A 25,106-nucleotide genomic window follows, 5' to 3' on the forward strand; every position below is an offset into this window, starting at 1 on the left:
GAATAAGTATTGTATATAAAATTTAGATGTATATTCAGAGATGACGAATTGATTGTAAAATGTGGAATAATTTGATAAGAATGTATATACTGGAATGTCACGTTATATCCAATGTTTTTTTTAATTGTATTATAAATAAAATTTTGTAAAAATTAAAAAAAAGAGAGAGACTGGACTGCCATCTGTCACAAATGGTGTAGGGACTCCTACTTGGGCAGGGGGTGATGACTAGATGACCTAAAAGGTCCCTTCCGACTCTGCTATTGTTCTGTTCTGTTCTGTTCTTTCTGTTCTGTTCATTTTCCAAAGCACCAGAAGGCAAGACAAGAAACAATGAATGGAAACTAATCAAGGAGAGAAGCAACCTGGAATTAAGGAGAAACTTCCTAACAGTGAGGGCAATTAACCAGTAGAACAGCTTGCCTTCAGAGGTTGTAGGGGCTTCATCACTGGAGGTTTTTAAGAAAAGACTGGACAGCCAACTATTTGAAATGGTATAGGGCACAGGTCGGCAACCTGCGGCTCCGGAGCCGCATGCGGCTCTTTGAGCCTTCCCCTGTGGCTCCCAGCCTCCTCTGCCTTTGCAGAGAGAGACAGAGACAGAGAGAGGCAATTGCGCTCCCCTGCTTCTCTCTCTCTCTCTCTCTCTCTCTCTCTCTCTCTCTCTCTCTGTGTGTGTGTATATGTGTGTGTTTGTGTGTGTATGTGTGTGTGTGTGTATGTGTAAAAGAGAGTGCACTCACAGTGTTCTCCGAGGAGCTGAAAAGCTTACTGGGCGGAGCTCCTCCCTTTGCTGCGTCTCTGCAGGAAGCAGGAAGGGCAGGAGAGAGCTAGCTAGCCCAGCTAGGCTGACTCAGGAATTCTGGAAGTTGAAGTCCATGAGTCATAAAAGAGACGAGGTTGCTTACCCCTGAGCTTGTTGGACAACAGCTTGAAGCTTGCCAGGTGAGCAGCAGATAGGAGGGGGGGAGAAAGAGAGGGAGAGAAAGAAAGAGAGGGAGGGAGGGAGAGAGAGAGGGGGGGGAAAGAGGAGTGGCAGACCAAGGGCAGATAGACAGGGAGGGAGAGAGAGACACACACACAGAGAGAGAGAGACCCTTTTGACATCTAAAATGAAGATAACACTGCATATATCCTTTTTTTACTTTTGTGTGTATGTAATTTTATTCTCTTAAAGCATTCTCCTGGTGATCATTGTTTTAATAGTATGGATATTCCCAAGAGTCATATTTTTACTTTTATTTTTAATGTGTGTGTGTGTGTGTATACATACACATACATACATACACACACACACACACAAACGCACACACAGCTATAATAAAGGTAAAAAAGGATATATGCAGTGTTATCTTCATTTTAGATATCAAAAGGGTTTTGCGGCTCCCGGTGTTTTGTTTTTGGTGGGAAACGGGTCCAAGTGGCTCTTTGAGTGTTTTGGGTTGCCTACCCCTGGTATAGGGTCTCCTGCTTGAGCAGGGGGATGGACTAGAACTCCCAGATCACTTCCAGTTCTATTCTAATTGAAGATTTAATGATGCACCTACAAAGAGCCACAGTTTTTATTTCTAAGATATACTGAATTTGCACAACTATGCCATAATATGAGGGTGACGAGTTTAGTGTGTTTTCTCTTTATTTAATATTTTTTGAGCTTCAAGGTCACAAGATTTAAAAAGGGAGAAAGACACTCTTACTTATTAAGAACTTTAGTTGATTAAGAATTTCTCAGTATTGCAGTTGAAACAACACCTATGTTTCAACTGCCACATTGTCCAATTGGGCCAAGCTAGGTAAAGGCAATGATGGTGTGCCATATCCTGATTAAATGTACAAGTCAAACAATTGGATTAAATGATCCAACTATCATAAAACAATTTGGAATAATTCTTGATTCTTGAGTTATATTTTAATTATTTTCACTATCTTGAATAAAAAAAGGCACACTCTGTACTTCTCAAATTCTAAATTATATTTTGGATAGGGCTTCCTCTATATGCGGACCCAGGGCAGTTGCCCTCACAAAACTGTTATTTTAAATTCCTGTTATTTTCTAAGGAACCTTTTACATATTTGGAATTATGTTCAGATAGAACACATTGATTATTTTGAGTTTTGTTTCACTATAACACGGCTAAAGGAATGCTTTGAATGAAGTTTAGTTTTGAGCTCAAAATAAACACTTTTTCCATTTTGTTTACATTTTTAGACACTCCTAATATATTACTTCACGAAATGGGGAACGGTGATTATTTTAAAAAATCAGGAAGAGAAAGAAGGGAAACTACAGTTGATTCAAGAGACTTTTTGGCATTGTCAAAAAGCAGAAATATACATCCTTCTAGCCTCTGTAGGTAAGATGTCACCACTACCCAGTCTTACAAGGATGAGGAAGGAAATGGCTAATTTTGCTTACCCCAATGGTTCCAAAACTTTCTGTTTTTTTTTTAATGTTTTGCCTGCATAGTCGTCTCCGCAGCCATCTTATTAGATACCATAGAGATTTTGGACTTGGTATGACATTGAAAGGTGTGGGCAAAGTCCCTCCTTCTTCAAAGTAACTCATCCATAACTTTGTACGAGCAAATTTCCATTCAATATCTGCATGATCCTGAATATATAAAACATGAAAATACATTTTTATCTCATACTGGATAGGTTTATTGAATTATTATTGTTGTAGGTTTTCAGAAAGATAACACTATCAGAAATTTAAAAAAACATACTAGAAGAGTTGAAATCCAATTTGTGTTCTCCCTTTGAATTTTAATACTTCTGGTGTCTTAGTTTATTAAATTAACATTCATCTTGACTGATTTTTATAGTGCCCATCACCTTTTCTTATATGCAACTTTCTATATTTTAAAATAAAATAATATTAATGACTCAACAGATGGATAAACATACAAAATCCAGTCTAAATATCTGGTTAATTGTGCAACCAACCATGATACTAATAAGCAAAGAAAATATTTAGCTAAACCATAACTAAAATGTATTTTCACAATGCAGTTTTTGTGATTTTTTCTATTTAATATAGATAACTATGTTAGGAGTGATATTTGCATATTATTCTTAACTGAATGGCCAGAATGAAAGAACCAGAGATGGGTTATGGAAAAAATAGGTAACTTTCTGAGTGAATGTGATTGTGGAGAAAAATGCTATTCTACTAGATGCCAGAAGTTAGTCAATAGAGTATCAAAACAGTGATTGGGGCAATTGGAACTCCAAGAATAAATGAGCATAATAATGGAAAAATATCCACTTAGAGAAATATCTGTGGAAGGTCTAACAGACTTTGGGAAAGTGAAGAAGGAAATAATTTTTTTGCAAACAGGCATCTCAGCTTGTTTTCCTCTCTGAGGGGAGAGAAGAAAATGAGAAAGAGCAACTTCACCTGTATTGTGCTGTGAAGAAGGAGAATGATAGGCTTTCAAAATTCTGTACTAGCAAAACTACTAGCAAAAAAGAACTTTCCAAAAACCCAATACATTATTGGGACCCTGCAATAATGAGGGATTTTCCTAATGACAGCAACTGGGACTTTCAGAATTGCTGTTGTAAGTTGGTGCATGGGATGGGCACATCTTATGACTGTGTCATTTAGCAACAAGCTTTCTGATCCCAATTACTATCAGTAAGTGAGGACTATCTGTATACACCAAACTTCTATAGGAAAATTATTGGATAAGTTTGAAATAGATCATATATGAAGGGATTTTATTATGCTTAAGGTTGATATTAGTAATATTGATATTAGTAGTGATATTTTGTAATCATTATCTTTGTTTATGTGCAAGCAGCTTTGTAAATGCTTTAGACTGGGAAATAAGTTATATAGAAGCAAATGTTTCATGCTTTAGGTATAGGTGATTGCTTACATGAAAAGACCCATGGTGGGGCCCACCAGATGTATCTCTTTAGGTGACAGACCTGCAACCTCTCCGCTCTTACTGGTGGATGTGACCGGCAAGAGATGGTTCCTCAGACAACCTGGTCCCAAGCCACGAAGGGCTTTAAAGGTGACAATTGAATTGTACCCAGAAGCAAATCTGCAACCAATGCAGCTCCTGCAGGAGAGGTGGCATAATGTGCACTCTGAGATCTGCACAAAACCATGTGGGGCACTGCATTTTGAACCAACTGGAGCTTCTGGATGCTTTTCAAGGGTAGCCCCTTTTAGAGCACCTTGCAACAGGCATGAGTAGGGACTGTTGGTTCAGGAAAGGATGTTACTGGTGCAAAACCTGCAGTTGCACAAAGACCCTCCTCGCCATGACTGCCATCTGCTCCTCGAGTAGGAGTTGTGAGTCCAGATTATGCATAGAATAAAAAAAAGAACATGTCTTTATTATTGTTTTTATTTATTGTTTTATTATTTTATGTCTAATAGTTTTAATGTTTGTAAGCTGCCCAAAGTTGTCTCTGAAAAATAGGTGGCATGTCAATTTACTAAACAAACAAACAAACAAGCAAACAACTGGATAAAACTTCATCTATCTCTTTAAATTTTGCTTACAAGTTACAGGAGGTTTTAATGAAGTAACAACTGAGTAAATGCTTGTGCTTCACAGAGTGTATGATGTTCTCCGTTATTTTACTACTTTTTCAGTTACATGTTTCTCTAGCTTATTTATTTATTCATCTATTATGTAGTGTCACACATTATGTATTTAGTAGTGTCAGGTACAAAAAGCTAAGTAAAAGACACTGTAAAATCAGTATAACAGAAAAAAATGATTGCAACAAATGTAGTCAAATAAAGCGAGGAATGATTACAGTTAAATTAGACAGAGAAAATGCAGAGTGACTTTGATGGAAATAAAAATTGTATGGATAGTTACAAAAATGTCATCTTTTTTGAAAATTTGTAAAATGTCATATACTGTACATATTCTATATACATTCATTATATGGCCAGTCAACACATACATAGTGACTCCATCCCTTTATTTTCCTTTTTCTCTAGCATTTTTTAAAAAGGGAAGTAGATGAACAAGGCACGTCCACTAGAGTGAATAAGAATAAAAGTAAAATGATTTTGGATAAAACTGGGATACTGGAAGAATTATTTTAAAGATTTGTATCAGAATGATAGTAATATATATGTTAAACTGTATGTTAAATTGAAACAATTGCTGCAAATGTTGCTGATCAAGAAATGATGAAAAAGTGATCATAAATATTGAAAGGATGTGGGAAAATGGTAACGGTGCAGATGTAGATTAATAAATGGAATGCATACTGAGCAGGGAATAGGACAAAGATGTGCAATGTCTTCTTGATTTTAATGTATTTATGAGTATATTAATATGAAGTGCTTGTTGGTAATATCAGAGGTATGCTGATTGTGGATGTGAATTGATATATATCTTTTTGCATATGGATAATGTTATATTTTTTTGGATGAAAATTTGAGTACTGTATTTGGCAGTGAATATTAGATTGATGGGTCGGACATGACTTCGCAATTAACAACAACATTAGATTGATACTCAGGAAGTATAGATGTGAGGATCAATGTATCAGAATTCAAAGTAGTTTTGTTTGACAGAGAAAAGGAGCGAATGATTGCAAATTCTATTAAAAGTATTGAAAATTAGAACAAATAGATGGATTGGTATATCTTAGTAGAATGGTAAAGATTAAAAAATGAATAGGAAAATTTTAAGATGTTCACTTGATAGCAGAGATATAGTGGGTATTTTGTGGCCTGTTGTGAGCAATTAATACTTGGTAAAAGAAGCCGAAATGGCTGTTTGGAAGTGAAAAAAAAATAAGTTGAAAGTAGTGTAACAGGGAACATAAGTATGTAAGAGATGAGGTATAGAATGAATGGGTTATAACTAAATTTGAACAAAATTTGAACAAAAAAGTGAACAACATGAGCTAACTGCACTGGTGGTTTGAAAGAATGAATAAATAATATGCACACATCATATGTGTGGTCAGAAGAAAGAAGACTGGCTGCATGGAGCTGAAACTGTACATGAATGTGATAAAAGCAAAGGTGGAATACAATGATAGGTAGAGGGGTGGAATGGGATGACTCACAGTAGCCAGGTCAGGATGGATAAGTGGGTATGGCTGGGTCAGTACACCTAGGTGAGCATGGTCAAATTGGCACAGAACAAGTTGCCCCAGCCAATTGGATGTGGGGATAACTTGGCGCCCCATCTGAAAAAACATCAGCCCCTAACTCAGTGGTTCTCAACCTTTTTAATGCCGCAACCCCCAACCGGTCGTAAGTCAAGGACTACTCAACCGGTTGTAAGTCGAGGACTACCCAACCGGTCGTAAGTCGAGGACTACCCAACCGGTCATAAGTCGAGGACTTTCCCTGCCCAGGAGCGCTGCGCATGCGTGGTGCCGCCCCCTGCGCCAGCCAAGGCGTAGCTGGCACGGGGCAGCGACGGCGCATGGCGACCACTGGCTGGGCCACCAGTTGGCCCAGCCCAAGGGAGGTAAGGCACCCGCCGGGCCCCACGTGCGCCAGCAACCTTCCCTGCGCCCGCCGGCCTCCCACCTCCCACCCCTGGCCCTCTTTTACTTACATTTTTAGTAGTTGCTCAGCAGGGAGGGGTGGAAACTTCCAGACAGCTTGCCTTTGCTGCAGACAACTTGCAGCACCGTTTGCAGACTGGAACTTTTGGTGGGCTCAGCAGGGCAGAGACAGCCTGGACAATTCCTATTGGCTTTTGAAAGCCAATAGAATTAGACTCTATTCAAGAGAGTCTATTCTATTGACTTTCAAAAGCCAATAGAATAAGAGGGAGTAGCACAACTAAGGAAAAGGGGGAAAAAATGGTGGACTGCATTGTTTGGCGACCCCTGTGAAATGGTCGTTCGACCCCAAATGGGGTTGCGACCCACAGGTTGAGAACCGCTGGTGGTGAGGGGAATCACTGCTGCAGGACAATTTGGACAATCTGGGAGGGGAAGAGGCACAGAAGAAACATTATTCCATTTCAGGTCCAAGGTGCAGTGGAGTGGAGTGGCAGAAGCAACTTGGTGACATTTATGGTTTGAGGGTTTTAGTGTTGATGAGGTTATCCCAGAGCCCAGCCTATTCCTCTTTTACTCCAAATAAAACCAGCCCCATGGAATTCAGCCAGGCTTCTTTTTCAGTCAAAGCTCAGGATGGCAATCTGAAAAGATGAATGTATTCTTAAATACATTTCCGTGGGAATAATTCCCAGTGCACAAAAAAGAACTTGGCCAGGCATATTCAGGGAAATGGAATAGGTTTAGGATAGAGCTCATAACCAAGGCTGGCCTGCCCCATCAGGTGCATATCATTCTTCTGGATCCCTAGTATTTTACTGTCCTAGCTCCTTCCCCTGATTCATTGATAATGCTGCTGAAGGATTTAGAATTTCTAAGGATGTATAAGTATAAATACATTTATAACTTATTTTTTAGACCCTTCTATAATTTATTGATTCCCCCCCCCATTGAGAATGAAGGTTCAAGAGAAGATTTGTACAGCTGGGGAAGAGGAAATCACCCTCCCCAGTTGTACAAATCCTCTGTTGAATGCAATACTGAGAATCCACCCCTTATAAAAAAAATAAACCCTTGATGTACAACACAAGGGCAGTTGATTCCATGTAAGCCTACCTCTGAGGGTTGTTGTGTTAGGAACTGCCTCTTCCCTTCACTGCTTGGTGTGAATTGTTCCACAGCAGTGATTCCCCTCACCACCAATCGTCCCAACCCCTGTGTCTCATCGGCTGGTACATTAGGGGCTGGTGTTTCTTCTGGTGGGGCACCGAGTTGTCACCATGTTCAGTTGGCCAGGGTGACTTGTTCTGCGTCAAGCCATCAGCACCCATCCAGGTGTGCTGACCCAGCCATGCTGACCCAGCCATGCCCACCCATCTGTGGCAACCTGGCTACACCGAGTCATCTGTGCTGAATCATCTGCACCGACCCAGCCACACCCACTAAGCCACACTGACTAATGCGCTCCCACCCATCAATGCTGATCTGGTGTGGTGAATTGTCCTAGACCTGTATGGAGGTATGGAGAAATATAATGAAGGGTGTAAATAGTTTCAGCTTTATTTCTTTTTCTTACCTCATGCCTTTAGTTCCTTTGGCTTAGTGTTTCTTATTCCCTTTCTGTACTTTGCTTAACACTGCTTACCAAAAAGGGAATAGTATGAAGAGAACAGGTAGCTCTTATTTATCAACCACTTGTTCAGCAACTATTCAAAGATGTGACAGTACTGAACAAGAGGTACTTATGACTGGTCCTCAAAACTATGCCATCCATATTCCTGAACTTACCTGCATCCTATGCCAGGCTTCCCAATCCCTCTCCCAACTCATATGTGGCCTGCACTGGCCTTCCCACAGCCTGCCCCACTCCCTTGCATCACTCAGTGCACCTTGCATCACCCAGTGCACTTGGGACTATTCACATAATGACCTATAAGTCTTGGAATTGCAAGGCAAACTGGGATCATTAAGATTGTCATCACTAAGCAATGCAGTCATATGATGTCAAGCTTTATGGCTATATTGCTTAGTGATGGAAATCCTAGGCCCAATTGGGGTTGTAACCTGAAGACTATATGCATTCATATACATTTTTCAACAAAATAGAAGTTACCTCAGATTGGTTTGGAAAATAAACCTTGCTATTTTTCCTCAAATCAGAATTACCATGGTCTACCTGAAGAGAGCCAGGAAAAGGAGAGTTGCTATTACTACTATTTAGTCCTTTCTCAATCCCCAAAGCTAATGTATGTGCAGAAGCACTGTTTACTGTTTATTGATCACCATAGGTAATGGGAGTTGGGATAACTAACATGACTAGAACAAATCCTTAGTAAAGACATGAAAAAAACAAAAAGATACAAAAACACAGACAGAAACGGAAACCCCAGAAATGGAAAAAGGGTCACGAATACAGATCAATACTCCAGAACTGTAGAGTGTTAAAAATACGTTTTTTAAAATATAATCAAAAGAAAGGAAGAAATAGAATTGGGACACTAGTTGTTCAGTAACTCAAATAAAAAAAGGCAGAACGATTCAATCCCTATTTTCATTCAGTAATTGCCAACCAAATTCTATGAGTTCCAATCAAAAATTATGAAGGACAGTGGAACCTATTATGGGGGTGGATAGTGATTACTTTTCTTCTTAGGGTTGAATTGATGGCAGGAAGTTACTCTGGAGCCCAAAAGCTCTGGAGAGCAGAGTAAAATATTCTCTCTTAAAATACTCTCAACAATTTTATATCCTTCTAAATAAGAATAGATGAATTGAAATGGCATCTATTGATGCCAATAGTACTCTGTAGTTACTCCAAAGAAGCTTACTTTTAAGCTTTAGTGGACATTTCAAATATGTTCCAAGTGTATATAAAGTAGGTAGTACTTAGAAAATAACGGAGATCATTCAGGGATCCAAACTGATGTAATTTATTTTGTTTCACCTGACTTTTTCATTAACCTCCAAGGATGTGATCACTGATCATTTAACTACTTTATCTGGTTGTCAAATAACTGTTTTGGGTTACTTTTTCCCTAGCTCTTTGTAATTTTAAAAAGGTTATGATTTCATTGCGTTGATACTTTCTATTTTGTAAATAGCTCAAAGAAATACCATAATATGTTTACATGAATATAATGTAAATCTCTTTCCTTTCTTATAGCTCCCTTTCTCCAAGGCATATATATAATCCAATACCGTCTTGGAGAGAATAGCCAAGAATGAAAAGGAAAATAGCAGATTGTTCGAAGTAAATTTTCAAAAAAGAGGCTAACCTATGATATGCTATAGAGAAAAACAAAGCCTATGGAAGATTTGTGATAAGTTTGATTCTCAAAACAGCTGTCTCTCTGTTGCTGGGGGGAAGATAACAGGAGGATGCATTAAGACAGACTCTCACATGGTGGAATGTATTGCTGTAGGTGTGTTTAGGCCAAACCAGTGGTGGCGAACCTATGGCTCGCGTGCCAGAGGTAGCACTTGGAGCCCTCTCTGTGGGCACGTGCACCATTGCCCCAGCCCCGCTTCCCCCCACAGCCCCCTTCTCACCAGCAGCTCCCCCCAGAGGAGAGTCTCCCCCAGGCATGGCCTGTGCGGAGCAGCGCAGCCAAGGACATGACAGCCGGGCAGCAGGGACAAGACTCCGTCCTTGTGCCCAATTGTGTGCAGATGATGCTGCGGGGTTCGGGTGGAGGGCGTGGCTGCCATGGCATTGCAAGGGCGCCTAGGTGATCTGCTGCAGTGGACCATGGAGATGGTGAGTGGCCCTGCAGATGGACGGGGCAGGGGCAGAGCTCGGGCGGGCTGGGGGCGTGGCGTTTTTTGGGCACTCAGTCTCTAAAACAGCGGTTCTCAACCTGTGGGTCGCGACCCCATTTGGGGTTGAACGACCATTTCACAGGGGTCACCAAACAATGCAGTCCGCCATTTTTCCCCCTTTTCCTTAGTTGTGCTACTCCCTCTTATTCTATTGGCTTTGAAAGCCAATAAAATAGACTCTCCTGAATAGAGTCTAATTCTATTGGCTTTCAAAAGCCAATAGGAATTGTCCAGGCTGTCTCTGCTCTGCTGAGCCCACCAAAAGTCCCAGTCTGCAAACGGTGCTGCAAGTTGTCTGCAGCGAAGGCGAGCTGTCTGGAAGTTTCCACCCCTCCCTGCTGAGCAACTACTAAAAATGTAAGTAAAAGAGGGCCAGGGGTGGGAGGTGGGAGGCCGACGGGCACAGGGAAGGTTGGTGGCACACGTGGGGCCCGGCGGGTGCCTTACCTCCCTTGGGCTGGGCCAACTGGTGGTCCAGCCGGTGGTCACCCTGCGCCGTCACTGCCCCTTGCCAGCTACGCCTCGGCTGATGCAGGGGGCAGCACCACACATGCACGGTGCTCCCGGGCAGGGAAAATCCTCGACTTACGACCAGTTGGGTAGTCCTCGACTTACGACCGGTTGGGTAGTCCTCGACTTAGGACCGGTTGAGTAGTCCTCAACTTACAACCGGTTAGGGGTCACGGCATTTAAAAGGTTGAGAACCACTGCTCTAAAAGGTTCGCCATCACTGGGCCAAACCCTCATTGCCCTCTGGAAGGCTATTAAAATCATTTTATTTTCATGACTATTTGATTCATAGTGTGTTTGTTGTTGGCCTTCTGAGTATAATACTGGTACTTGTTTTATTAATTGCTTCTGCCACTCCACTCCACTGCACCTTGGACCTGGAATGGAATAATGTTTCTTCTGTGCCTCTTCCCCTCCCAGATTGTCCAAATTGTCCTGCAGCAGTGATTCCCCTCACCACCAGTTAGGGCAGCGGTTCTCAACCTGTGGGTTGTGACCCCCATTTGGGGTCGAACGACCATTTCACAGGGGTTGCCAAACAATGCAGTCCGCCATTTTTTCCCCCTTTTCCTTAGTTGTGCTACTCCCTCTTATTCTATTGGCTTTTGAAAGTCAATAGAATAGACTCTCTTGTTGTTGTTGTTGTTAATTGTGAAGTCGTGTCCGACCCATCGCGACCCCATGGACAACGTTCCTCCAGGTCTTCCTGTCCTCTACCATCTTCTGGAGTCCATTTAAATTCACACCTACTGCTTCAGTGACTCCATCCAGCCATCTCATTCTCTGTCGTCCCCTTCTTCTATTGCCCTCAATCTTTCCCAGCATTAGGCTCTTCTCCAGTGAATCCTTCCTTCTCATTAGGTGGCCAAAGTACTTGAGTTTCAACTTCAGGATCTGGCCTTCTAAAGAGCAGTCGGGGTTGATCTCTTCTAGGACTGACCGGTTTGAACGCCTTGCAATCCAAGGGACTCGCAGGAGTCTTCTCCAGCACCATAGTTCAAAGGCCTCAATTCTTTTGCGCTCAGCCTTTCTTATGGTCCAACTTTCACAGCCATACATTGCAACTGGGAAAACCATGGCCTGGACTATACACACTTTTGTTGGCAGGGTGATGTCTCTGCTTTTTAGATGCTGTCTAGATTTGCCATAGCTTTCCTCCCCAGGAGCAAGCGTCTTTTAATTTCTTGGCTGCAGTCCCCATCTGAGGTGATCTTTGAGCCCAGAAAAATAAAATCTGTCACTACCTCCATTTCTTCCCCATCTATTTGCCAGGAATTGAGAGGGCCGGATGCCATGATTTTGGTTTTCTTAATGTTGAGTTTCAAGCCAACTTTTGCACTCTCCTTCTTCACCCGCATCAAGAGGCTCTTTAGTTCCTCTTCACTTTCTGCCATTAGAGTGGTATCATCTGCATATCTTAGGTTGTTGATATTTCTCCCGGCAATCTTAATTCCAACTTTTGATTCATCTAGCCCTGCCTTTCTCATGATGTGCTCTGCATATAAGTTAAATAGGCAGGGCGACAGTATACAGCCTTGCCGGACTCCTTTTCCAATTTTGAACCAATCAGTGGTTCCGTGTTCGGTTCTCACTGTTGCTTCTTGACCCGCATATAGGTTTCTCAAGAGACAAATGAGATGGTCTGGTACTCCCATCTCTTTAAGAACTTGCCACAATTTGTTGTGATCCACACAATCAAAGGCTTTTGCATAGTCAATGAAGCAGAAGTAGATGTTTTTCTGGAACTCCCTAGCTTTCTCCATGATCCAGCGTATGTTGGCAATTTGATCTCTAGTTCCTCTGCCTCTTCGAAATCCTGCCTGTACTTCTGGTAGTTCTCGATCCACATACTGCTGGAGTCTAGCTTGTAGGATTTTAAGCATAACTTTACTAGCATGTGAAATGAGTGCAATGGTGCGATAGTTTGAACATTCTTTGGCATTGCCTTTCTTTGGAATTGGAATGTAAACTGACCTTTTCCAATCCTGTGGCCACTGTTGAGTTTTCCAAATTTGCTGGCAAATTGAGTGTAGCACTTTTACTGCATCGTCTTTTAAGATTTTGAATAGCTCAGCTGAGCAACAACAAAGCTAGTGGAGGTGACAGTATTCCAGCTGAGCTATTCAGACTCTCTTGAATAGAGTCTAATTCTATTGGCTTTCAAAAGCCAATAGGAATTGTCCAGGCTGTCTCTGCCCTGCTGAACCCGCCAAAAGTCCCAGTCTGCAAACAGTGCTGCAAATTGTCTGCAGCGAAGGCGAGCTGTCTGGAAGTTTCCACCCCTCCCTGCTGAGCAACTACTAAAAATGTAAGTAAAAGAGGGCCAGGGGTAGGAGGTGGGAGGCCAGTGGGCGCAGGGAGGGTTGCTGGCGCATGTGGGGCCTGGCGAGTGTCTTACCTCCCTTGGGCTGGGCCAGCTGGTGGTCCAGCCGGTGGTCACCCTGCGCCGTCACTGCCCCTTGCCAGTTACGCCTCGGCTGATGCAGGGGGCGGCACCACATATGCACGGCGCTCCCGGGCAGGGAAAATCTTCGACTTATGACTGGTTGGGGGTCGTGGCAAAAAAGGTTGAAAACCACTGATCTAGATGAAGGGAACTCATCACATTTGCAGATGACACAAGCTAACACTTTGGAAGACAGACTCAACATTCATAAGGCTCTTGACAGCCTTGAGCACTGGGTCCTAACTGAAGCAAATGAGGGGAAGGACAAGCTCTATGATTTTTTAAGCATGTGAAATGCAGTCATGTGATTGCTTGGTGGGTGTGTGGCATGACATTTTACGATGGGCTCATTATAATTTAAAGCAGTCATTAAGCAACTGTTTGTTAGTCAAGGGCTATCTGTATATATTTAGCTGTAAAAGAATTGAAAAAACAGGTAGGCCTCAGTTAAAAACCATAATTGCAACTGCATCCCTAAGGGCTACGGTCACTAAGTGTGACCATGACTGCCAGAGGCTTATGATTTCTTTTCTTTTGGTTGTTAAAAAAAACACTGCAGTTACTAAGCAAGACTTCACGTGTCTATGACTGGTGATTTTACTTCTCTGTCCTCCATTAACTCTGCTTGGAGGCTGGTTGTGAAGCACAAAATTGGCAATCATGTGACTATGGGACACTGCATCAGTTGTAACTGCATGCCAGTTGTTAACCACCCAAATGGTTGTGGGATTATGTGGCAGTTGTAAATGCATGAGCTAGTCACAAAGCTGTTTTTTACACAATCCTCACTTTGAATGGCCACTAAATGAGGCAGTCAGTAAGCAAGATTGCCTGTAGGGACAATTAAAAATAGGACTACTATATCTGGGCTGTAAAAATGTGGATCACTAATGGGAGCAAACTTCTGTAGGAAATTTTGTTAATTAGCACTTGTTTTACTGTAGTCCAAATTAAAGGTAAAAGAAAAATGAAATAAGAATAAAGTAAGTTGATAATAGAAGTTTAACATGTAAAGAAGAAGTTGTCAGAAAAAGGAGTGAAACAACAGATAAGTTATTGGTACATTAGGGATAAAGCTTGAACATGAATAAAATATGCAGATTAAGAAGTCAAGGGTTTGGAAGATATAGAAATCAAATGTAAGAGACAAGTTATTGGGACTGAGAAAATTCCTGGCTAGGGAGAAGCAGTTTAAAAAGCTAGCATAGTTTGATATGTTAAAACAGTTACTGGTTAATAGGGATATTTTGGTTTGAAAAGTAATTTCTTTATACACTAGACCTTGAGTGTTGTACTGGATTGGATATATGAACTGAATTGTGAAGCTTAGTAGTATACTTTCTGGAATTTGCAATAAGTTGATGTTTGTTGTCTTGGAGATAGAGAATCTAAATTTCTAAGCATATAAGAAGTCATTGTCAACATTATTTCAGAATAAAAAAGCAAAATATTAACTACTGACAGCAATAAGCTGGTAGGAATTGTTCATCATGGCTATCAACATGTTAAGCAGGACCACCAGTGAGATGACGTTGTAGGTCCCAAACATAGTGGCCCCAACAAACTCAGTGAATTCATGTCGAGCTTTAACATTGGTCACATACAGGTTGATGAGTCCAAAGACTGACCAAAATAATGATTGGAGAGTTTCGAATAAACTGGAAAAGAAAAGAAACAAAAAAGCAGCAAAGAGTCATTATCACAACTTATTTCAAGTGGCTACAGATACAAAGTATTAAAATGTAACTATTGCTTTTAAATATCAATTCTTCTTATAAATTAAACAAGCCAATTCAATTACATAAAATGAGAAGAACAGAAGGGGAAACTTGTTCTCTACAAATCCACTATGACAGCCAATTCTGTTGCTCTTGATCAGGAAAATGCATGATGATAATATCAGAATAAGAGGCAGGTTTTACTACAGTAGCATAAAATAGAGCTGGAAGAGACCTTGGAGGTCTTCTTGTCCAGCCTCCTGCTCAAGCAGGAGAACCTATATCATTTCAGACAAGTGACTATCCAGTCTCTTCTTTAAAACCTCCAGTGATGGAGTGCCCACGATTTCTGAAGGCAAGCTGTTCCACTGGTTAATTGTCCTCACTGTTAGGAAGTTTCTCCTTAATTTCAAGTTGCTTCTCTCTTAATTAGTTTCCATCCATTGTTTCTTGTCTTGTCTTCTGGTGCTTTGGAAAATAAATTGACCCCCTCTTCTTTGTGGCAGCCCCTCAAATATTGGAATACTGCTATCATGTTCCCCTTAGTCCTTCTTTTCTCTAGACTAGCCATACCCAATTCCCGAAACTGTTCTTCCTATGTTTTTGTCTCCAGGCCTTTAATCATCTTAGTTGCTCTTCTTTGCACTTTTCCAAAGTCTCAACATCTATTTTGTAATGTGGTGATTAAAACTGAATGCAGTATTCCAGGTGTGGCCTTACAAAGGATTTGTAAAGAGGTACTAATACTTTACATGATTTTGATTCTATGCCTCTATCTATACAGCCAAGGATTGTGTTAACTTTTTTGGTTGCTATCACATATTGCTGGCTCATGTTTAAGTGATCATCCACTAGGAAAGGAGTCCCAACCTTTCTGGGTTGGCAGCCCAGAGGGAAAGGGAAGGGCAGGCACCTTTATGTGTGCATGCACACACATGCTAATGTGGTTGCGTACACATGAACAGGTCCACAAGCATGTGCTCTCCACATATGGGGCTGCTAGTGCCAGCATGAGGCTTGCAGCTCGGCTAGTGCTGGAGTGAGGCTTGGCTAGCGCCGGTGTGCAGCTTGCAGCTCAGCTAGTGCCAGTGCGAGGCTTGTGGCTCAGCTAGCGCCAACGTGAGGCTCACAGCTCACAGCTTGGCTAGTGCTGGCACGAGACTCATGGTTTGTGGCTAGGCTAGTGTTGGGGCAAGGCTCGCAGCTTGGCTAGTGCAAGGAGGGGTAAGTGTGCACACTCACACATGTTCCCTGGCCAACCAGTTACGTGGCCCAGTGGCCAAGAGGCCATGGCCCAGTAATGAGTTGCGGCTCATAGATTGGGGACCTCTGCACTAGGACTCCAAGTTTCCTCTCACAGTTACTGTTTTTGAGCCAGGTTTTGCCTAATCTGTGCTTGTACCTTTGGTTTTTCCTGCCCAGGTGTAAAACCTTGTTTTTCTTCAGATTAAATTTCATGTTGTTTGATAGGGCCCATTGTTCAAGTCTCTCAAGATCTTTTTGGATCCTTAGCTTGTCTTCTGGGGTGTTGGCTATTCCTATTAGTTTAGTGTCATCTGAAATTTGATGAGTTCCCCTTCTATTCCTTCATCTAAGTCATTTATGAAGATATTGAAGAGTACTGCATCTAAGACAGAGCCTTGTGGTACCCCACTGCTTACTTCCCTCCATGTAGATATAGCACCATTACTCATTGAATGCAGTTTGTCAATCAGTTACAAATCCATCTGGTGGTGATGCTGTTTATCCCATATTTTTCTAGTTTACCAAGAAGTAGCTTGTGGTCTACACTGTTGAATGCAGGGAAGCACAGGATGGTTGGCTGCCAATATTAATGGCATACTGATATTTATTATAGTGTCTAATTTCAGATTACTTTTATCTCTGCGAAAATCAATGACAGAATATCAGCTTTTATATTTTGGCCAATAAGTAAGTTTTGCTGATGCAATAGTTTTTCATAATACTAAAAGTAATATTTAACGCATAACTAGATAATCTACACTCTTTTGGGTCATTGTTTCAGAGAGATATCCTTACCTAAATAGAGAAACAAAATGTTTGCCCAGAAGGGTGTGCAAAAATGCAGTAGGAGCAGGAGCAACTTTCAAATTCTTGCTGGCTTGGCAGCAAGCCAAATTCCAAACTCAAACTTCCATTGAGTTTCCTTTAGGAATCTGGCAGGGAGCATTGGAAATCAAATTACCCTTCCCTTCGGTAAGTGACTGCTGCTAGATGGGGAGGGAGCAAGAAAGTGCATGTTTGACTGGAAACTGTCACAGAATGTTGAAAATAAAGATCATATGACTACAGCAGCAGTGCAGCTGTCTATTAGCAGTCAGTAGCACTGAAGAAGCCACAACTTCCCCAAATTTCATCCCCTTGGGAGTCATGGCTCCTGAATTTTGGACACATTCTGTAATTTAACCCATTTGAGGTACGTTGGTTCAAAAGCTGTTGCCCTACAATGCACTATTTTGCCTAGTTAAAGGTCATGACAACTAAAGTAGTATTTTTAGTAGCATATAGATTCCACACACCATTTAATATTAGCTATTATTGTTGTCTGACTCAAGTCAATCTTCTTATGACAGTAATGCTGACTATGCAGTCACTTTCCAAGTGCCTTTTTTATTTCACCTGATGGTTTGCTAAAAGAATAAAAAAGTGAAGGAACTCAATGTTCTTGTCTAAAATTGGTTTTATTTCTGTAGCACTAGAGGACACAAATGAGAAAACTTTAACATTGTATATCATTATTTCTAAAAGTGAATGTCTCCTTTCCCGTCTTCCTCCTAAATATCCTTATAGTATATAGAAGCACAGGTAAGTTACCATATTCAGCCTATCATTTCTTCCTTCTGCTCTGCTTAACTTATTCTAGCACCATAGTTGGTAGAGGCTGAAATATTTGTATCCTTTTTTCCTGGGTGAACAGAAGACTTAAAGAGCAAAACTGGTCAACAAGTTTCTTCATTACACAGTATAAAAGAAAAGTGAAACAAATCCACCTGATTTACGGTTGGGAGAGTTTAAAGATTGTTATTGGTAAGCCTTAAATCACCCCAACCCTCCACAACAATTTTCAGTTCTATTCATTGTGTTGACGTGTAAAGGTAGCAAATGAGACCCTGGGAACTGAGTGCAGTTTGTGGGCTTTTCTTACTTTTTATTTTTTCCAACACAATGAAATGTTGGAAAGCAATTATATAAAGGGGTTCAGGACTCTGAATATTTATCTATGACTGTCAGCAAGAAAACAGGTTAGATTAGGGCCAAATTTTCTAAGCCAGGAGAAGCAAGTGAAAAATAAAGTGAGTTCAAAAATAGATCAGATCTATCTCTCTTTGATTAGAGTTAGGTACAGCTTGACTCTAACATGACCCAGTAGCTCACAGTTTAAAACAAGCAACAATTTATAAACTGTACAATTAAAAAATGAAATAGTATCTGTACAAACAGTATATTATATATACAAAAACATGTCTAACAAGAGGGACACATCCATGCCATTCCAAGACTGAATGTATAGCCCGGTTGTCAAGGCCACCTGGATGGCCATCAGGTTAGGAACTACAAAAATCTCTGAAGGGCTCTCTTTCCAGAAGACAAGACAGACATTGCGACAGAGAAAGGCACACTTCCTGAGTATTGATGGATTGTTTAATTGATGGCAGCCAAAGCATGTTAACTCTGCCAACTTTTATAGATGGGCAGAAAACATGGGAAAGTAGACATGGAAACCTTTATACAATAAATGATAGCCAGCACCTTGAATAATTCAAGAGGCTACCAACAATCAGTGCAATTTGCAATTTGGTATATGACACTGACATACCAAAGAATGCACATCACAGCCTGCATCCTGCATTTTGGGTTAGTTGAATAATCTGAATGGTCTTCAAGAGCACCCCATGTACACTGTGTTGTAGTAGTCGAGCCATGAACTGAATAAGGTAGGAGTAACTGTTTGAAGGGCCTTCCAGTCCAGGAAGGTGTACAACTGGCACACCAGATGAAGCTATACAAAACTGTTCTTGGCCACAGTTGCCATCTACTCCATGAACAGGAGTTGGGAGTCCAAGAAGACTCCCAGATTGTGCACCAGAGTTTAATGAGGAAGTGTAACTCCATTCAAGATTAAAGATGAAAATTGCTGAATGCAGTGTGCTCTAAATTCTATAGCCACTCAGTAGTAGGATTAACAAGTAGTCCTTAATGGTACTACATCTACATGGAGGGAAGTAAGCATTGAGGTACCACAAGGTTCTCTCTTAGGCCCTGTACTGTTCAATATTTTTATAAATGACTTAGCTGAGGGGGATCTCAGCAAATTTGCAGATGACACTAAACTGGCAGGAATAGCCAACACCCCAGAAGACAAGCTCAGAATCCAAAAAGATCTTGGCAGACTTGAACAATGGGCCCTATCAAAAAAAATGATATTTAATGTGGAGAAAAGCAAGGTTTTACACCTGGACAGGAAAAGCCAAAGGTACAAGTACAGATTAGGTGACATCTGGCTCAAAAACAGTAACTGTGAGAGGAACCTTGGAGTCCTAGTGCATGATCACTTAAACATGTCAGCAGTGTGCAGCAGCAGCCAAAAAAGCTATTATAATCCTTGGTTGTATACACAGAGGCATAGAATCAAAATCATGTGAAGTATTAGTACCGCTTTATAAAGCCTTATAAGGCCACACTTGGAATACTGCATTCAGTTTTGGTCATCACATTATAAAAAAGATGTTGAGACTTTGGAAAAAATGCAAAGAAGTGCAACTAAAATGATAAGGATTTGGGAATGGCCAGTCTAGAGAAAAGGACTAGGGGGAACATGATAGCAGTATTCCAGTATTGGAGAGCCTGCCACAAGGAGGAGGGGGTCAATTTATTTTCCAAAGCACCAGAAGGCAAGACAAGACACAATGGATGGAAACTAATCAAAGAGAGAAGCAACCTGGAATTAAGGAGAAACTTCCTAACAGTGAGGACAATTAACCAGTGGAACAGCTTGCCTTCAGACATTGTGGGTGCTTCATCACTCGAGGTTTTTAAGAAGAGACTAGACAGCCACTTGTTTGAAATGATAGGGACTCCTGCTTGAGCAGAGGGCTGGACTAGAAGACTTCCAAGGTCCCTTCCAGTTCTATTCTTTTCTGATTCTGATTCTGAAGTCCAAGTAAATTATGTCCATAGCATTTTGCTGATCCACTAATTTGTCACTTTGTCAAAGAATGCAGTAAGATTGGTTTGCCATGTTCTGTTTTTGACAAACCTATGTTGGCTTCTGATTATAACCTTGCTTGCTTCTAGGTGTTTGAAAATTCTCTTTTCCAGAATTGATGTCAGCCTAACAGGTCTGTTATTTCCTGGATCCATTTTTTTCCTTTTTCCAAGATGGGAACCATGTCAGCTCTTTTCCAGTCCTCTGGTAGTTCCCTGGTGTTCCAGGATTTTTGAAAGATAGGTTCAGTCTGAGATCATGTCTACCAGCTCCTTTAGAACCCTCAGATATAATGCCTATGTACCTGGTAACTTCAACTCATCAGTTGGATAGGTGTTGTCTTACCATTTTGTTGCCTATTTTGACTTGTATTCCTAATCTTTTGTTGTTGTTGTTAATTGCAAAGTCATGTCCAACCCATCGTGACCCCATGGACAACGTTCCTCCAGATCATCCTGTCCTCTACCATCTTCTGGAGTCCATTTAAGTTCATGCCTACTGTTTCATTCTCTGTCATCCCCTTCTTCTATTGCCCTCAATCTTTCCCAGCATTAGGTTCTTCTCCAGTGAATCCTTCCTTCTCATTAGGTGGCCAAAGTACTTGAGTTTCAACTTCAGGATCTGGCCTTCTAAAGAGCAATCAGGGTTGATCTCCTCTAGGACTGACCGGTTTGATCGCCTTGCAGTCCAGGGGACTTGCAGGAGTCTTCTCCAGCACCTAGTTCAAAGGCCTCAATTCTTTTGCGCTCAGCCTTTCTTATGGTCCAACTTTCACATCCATACATTGCAACTGGGAAAACCATGGCCTGGACTATACGCACTTTTGTTGGCAGGGTGATGTTCTCTGCTTTTTAGTATGCTGTCTAGATTTGCCATAGCTTTCCTCCCCAGGAGCAAGCGTCTTTTAATTTCTTGGCTGCAGTCCCCATCTGAGGTGATCTTTGAGCCCAGGAAAATAAAATCTGTCACTACTTCCATTTCTTCCCCATCTATTTACCAGGAATTGAGAGGGCCGGATGCCATGATTTTGGTTTTCTTAATGTTGAGTTTCAAGACAAGTTTTGCACTCTCCTTCTTCACCCACATTAAGAGGTTCTTTAGTTCCTCTTCACTTTCTGCCATTAGAGTGGTATCATCTGCCTATCTTAGGTTGTTGATATTTCTTTTGGCAATCTTTTTTTTTATTATTATTAAAAAAAATTAAAATTTTACAAGAAAAAACCCCTTCCCCAATCCCTCCCAACCCACCCCAAAACCCTCCCCCGTTCTTCCCAGAGCTGAATACAGGCTTAACTAGATCTTAAAAGAAAAAAAGTTTTAAACCCAAATAAACCTTAAGCAAATATAATTACACACAATAAACAAATTGTAAAATACTTTAACTCCATTATATATAAGAAACAAAAAGAGGAAAAACAAAAAAGAAAATAAAAAGAAATAAAAAAATAAAAAATTAAAGAATAATAACAATTACACTTCTACATAATATCTTAAACTTATATAAATTATTCAAAAGCTAGATAATATTTTCTTATATCATACTTATATTGTATAAAATTTATCCATCTTTTCCACACTGAAAGATACTTCTCTTGCGATTGATCTTTCAAGAAAGCTGAAATTTTTGCCATTTCCGCTAAGTAGGAAACTTTAAAAAACCATTCTTGCAAAGTAGGCAAAAATTCCTTCTTCCAATATTGCCCTATTAACAACCTAGCCACAGTAATTAAATTTAACATTAAAATAATCTCTTTATCATCACAATCAGAAACAATACCCAACAAAAACAATTGTGGAATAAATTTTATCCTTCTTTTAAAAATTCTTTGAATATTCCACCATATCTTAATCCCAAAAGCTTTAATACTTTTACATGACCACCAAATATGATAATAAGTAGCATCCGAGCAACCACATCTCCAACATTTAGGCAGCAGGTTTGGATACATACGAGACATTTTTTGTGGATCAAAGTGCCATCTATAAAACATTTTATAAAAGTTTTCCCGTAAGTTTTGGGCTTGCGTGAATTTAACATTCCTCACCCAAATAATCTCCCAAGTATCTAATAAAATTGGTTCATCAAAATTTTGTGCCCACTTAACCATACAATCTTTAACTAGCTCTGCTTCTGAGTCCAATTCCACCAAAACACCATAAATTCTTTTAATATGGGTTCGACTTTGATCTCTAATTTGTTTTAACAAATTCTCATCTTCTCTAAGCAAGCCCACCTTATAATCTATCTTCCACCTTTCCAATAATTGTCTATACTGAAACCATGAATAAATAATATTTTCTTGTACTAGTTCGTCCATAGATTTTAATTGCTAATTTTTACCATCCCACTTAAGTAATTGTGTATAAGAAGTAATATCCGTCTTAACTCCTCTCCTTATTCCTTCTATTGCATGCCATGGAATAGCCCGTAATGGAATTCTTGAATCACTTCTATAGTATTTCTTCCAAACCCAAAGTAAAGAAATTCTTAAGATATGAGATCTAAAGACCCTATCAACCTTTTTATTATAAATTAAATAGGCATGCCATCCAAAAAGTAAATCCCATCCCTCCAAAAGGAGTATATCTACATTTGTTAGATTGACCCAATCACTAATTGATGTTAAGACCACAGCATCGTAATACAATTTCAAATTCGGTACTTTAAGTCCACCTCTCTCTCGTATATCTTGTAAAATTTTAAGTTTTACTCTTGGTTTTTTCCCTGCCCAGATAAATTTATTGATACCTTTCTGCCACTCATCTAAATTTGCTTCTTTCTTTAAAATAGGTATCATTTGAAATAAAAAGAGAAATTTTGGCAGAACATTCATTTTAATCGCTGCTATTCTCCCCAAAAGGGACAATTGCAGCTTTTTCCAATTATCCAAATCCTTTTGTATTCTAACCCACAGCGTTTCGTAATTATTTTTATACAATTTTGAATTGGAAACACCCAAATAACACCCAAATATTTTACCTTATTAACAACCTCAAAGCCTGTCAATCTAACCAATGTCTCCTTATCCAAATTGGTCATGTTCTTAGGCAATGTTTTAGTCTTATTGTTATTAATTTTAAAACCTGAAACTTGTCCATATTGATTTATCAATTGTAACAACTCCATTACAGAATAAGTTGGTTGAGATAATGTAACAACTAGATCATCTGCAAAAGCCCTTAATTTATACTCTTTTTTATTAACTTCTATTCCTTTTATCTTCGATGATTCCCGAATTTTAATCAATAAAATTTCCAAAGTTAACACAAACAGCAATGGAGACAATGGACAACCCTGTCTAGTCCCCTTTTCAATTGAAAATACCTCTGATAAACCTCCCTTAACTATAAGTTGTGCCGTTTGTTTTTGATAAATAGCTCGAAGGGCCTGTAAAATTTTATCTCCAAATTTCATTTCCTCAACCAGTCTTAGCATAAATTGCCAATTTAATTGATCAAAAGCTTTTTCAGCATCTAAAAATATCAATCCTGCAGAATTTTGATTGTTCTTATCCAAATATTCTATTAAATTAATAATTTGTCTGACATTATTTTTCATATACCTTCCAGTTATAAAACCAGTTTGGTCCATATGTATTAATTGGTTCAACACAACCATAAATCTATTAGCTAAAATTTTCGAAAAAATCTTATAATCTACATTCAAAAGAGATATAGGTCTATAATTCTTTGGTAACGTAAGATCTTGGTCTTCTTTTGGAATCAAAGATATAAAAGCTCTGCCCTAAGACAAGGGAGTCTCTAAACCCTGTAATATATTATTAAAAAGTTCCCTTAGAGGTTCTATCAGCTCATCTATCAAAGTCTTGTAATAAATTGATGTCAATCCATCAGTACCAGGTGCCTTACCTAACTTTAGTTCTTTAATTGCTGTCACAATTTCCTCCGTAGTAATTGATCTATTGATTTCTTGTTTCTGATCTTCTGTTAGTTTAGGAAAATGAGCATCTTGTAAATATTTATCTATATCTAAAGCCTGTACTTTCCTACCCATATATAATTTTTTATAATAATCTAAAAAAGATTTCTTAATCAAGTCCTTCTGAAATACCAATTTACCTTTATAATTTGTTTTGTCTATAATTCTCAACTTCTGTTTCTTTCGCAATTGATAGGCCAGCCATCTCCCTGGCTTATTAGCATTACAAAATGTGTTATGTTTCATGTACAGTAAATTAGTTGCAGTCTGATCTGCCATTAACATATTAAATTGCAATTTAAGCAATTTTATAGATTCCTTAATCTTCTCATCTGTAGGATTCAAAATTAAAACTTTTTCTTTTAATTTAATCTCATCTTCCAACTCCTTACGTTTCTGCATCTGTTTCTGTCTATGAATCTTATTCATTTGCATCAAAACCCCACGCATATAAGCTTTACCTGCATCCCATACCATTGACATTGAAGTACCCTTATGCATATTTAAAACAAAATATTCCTTTAAATGCTCTTTAAGTTTCTGAACATTCATTTCTTGCCTAAACAAATTTTCATTCAACCTCCAAGATCTTCTCTCCTCTTTTTCAGTAACCAATTCCATCCATACTGGACTGTGATCTGTCAATGTCCTTGGGAATATCTTTACATTCTTTACTCTAAAGTATAAATCCGTTGTAATAAAAAAAAAGTCAATTCTTGAAAAAGATTGATGTCTATCCTGGCAATCTTAATTCCAACTTTTGATTCATCTAGCCCTGTCTTTCTCATGATGTGCTCTGCATATAAGTTAAATAGGCAGGGCAACAGTATACAGCCTTGCCGGACTCCTTTCCCAATTTTGAACCAATCAGTGGTTCCGTGTCCAGTTCTCACTGTTGCTTGTTGACCCACATATAGGTTTCTCAAGAGACAAATTCCT

The 25,106-nt window shown here is 39.7% G+C and overlaps 1 protein-coding gene across 2 annotated transcripts in view; it reads right to left on the reverse strand.

Moving 5' to 3' along the window:
• Positions 1 to 2,314: 2,314 nt before the first annotated feature.
• TRPC4 (transient receptor potential cation channel subfamily C member 4) overlaps positions 2,315 to 25,106 on the reverse strand; it is a 188,872-nt gene continuing 166,080 nt past the window's right edge. For both annotated transcript variants that reach the window (XM_039320405.1, XM_039320406.1), the window contains 2 exons: positions 14,745 to 14,940; positions 2,315 to 2,611 (listed from right to left, as the gene is read on the reverse strand). In XM_039320405.1, the coding sequence (XP_039176339.1) occupies positions 2,369 to 2,611; positions 14,745 to 14,940 (439 nt within the window). In that variant the 3' untranslated portion in view covers positions 2,315 to 2,368. The remainder of the gene's footprint in view (positions 2,612 to 14,744; positions 14,941 to 25,106) is intronic.

Source organism: Crotalus tigris, unplaced genomic scaffold (assembly GCF_016545835.1).
Source record: "Crotalus tigris isolate CLP2741 ecotype Arizona unplaced genomic scaffold, ASM1654583v1 scf7180000023637.1517150, whole genome shotgun sequence".
NCBI lineage: Eukaryota > Metazoa > Chordata > Lepidosauria > Squamata > Viperidae > Crotalus > Crotalus tigris.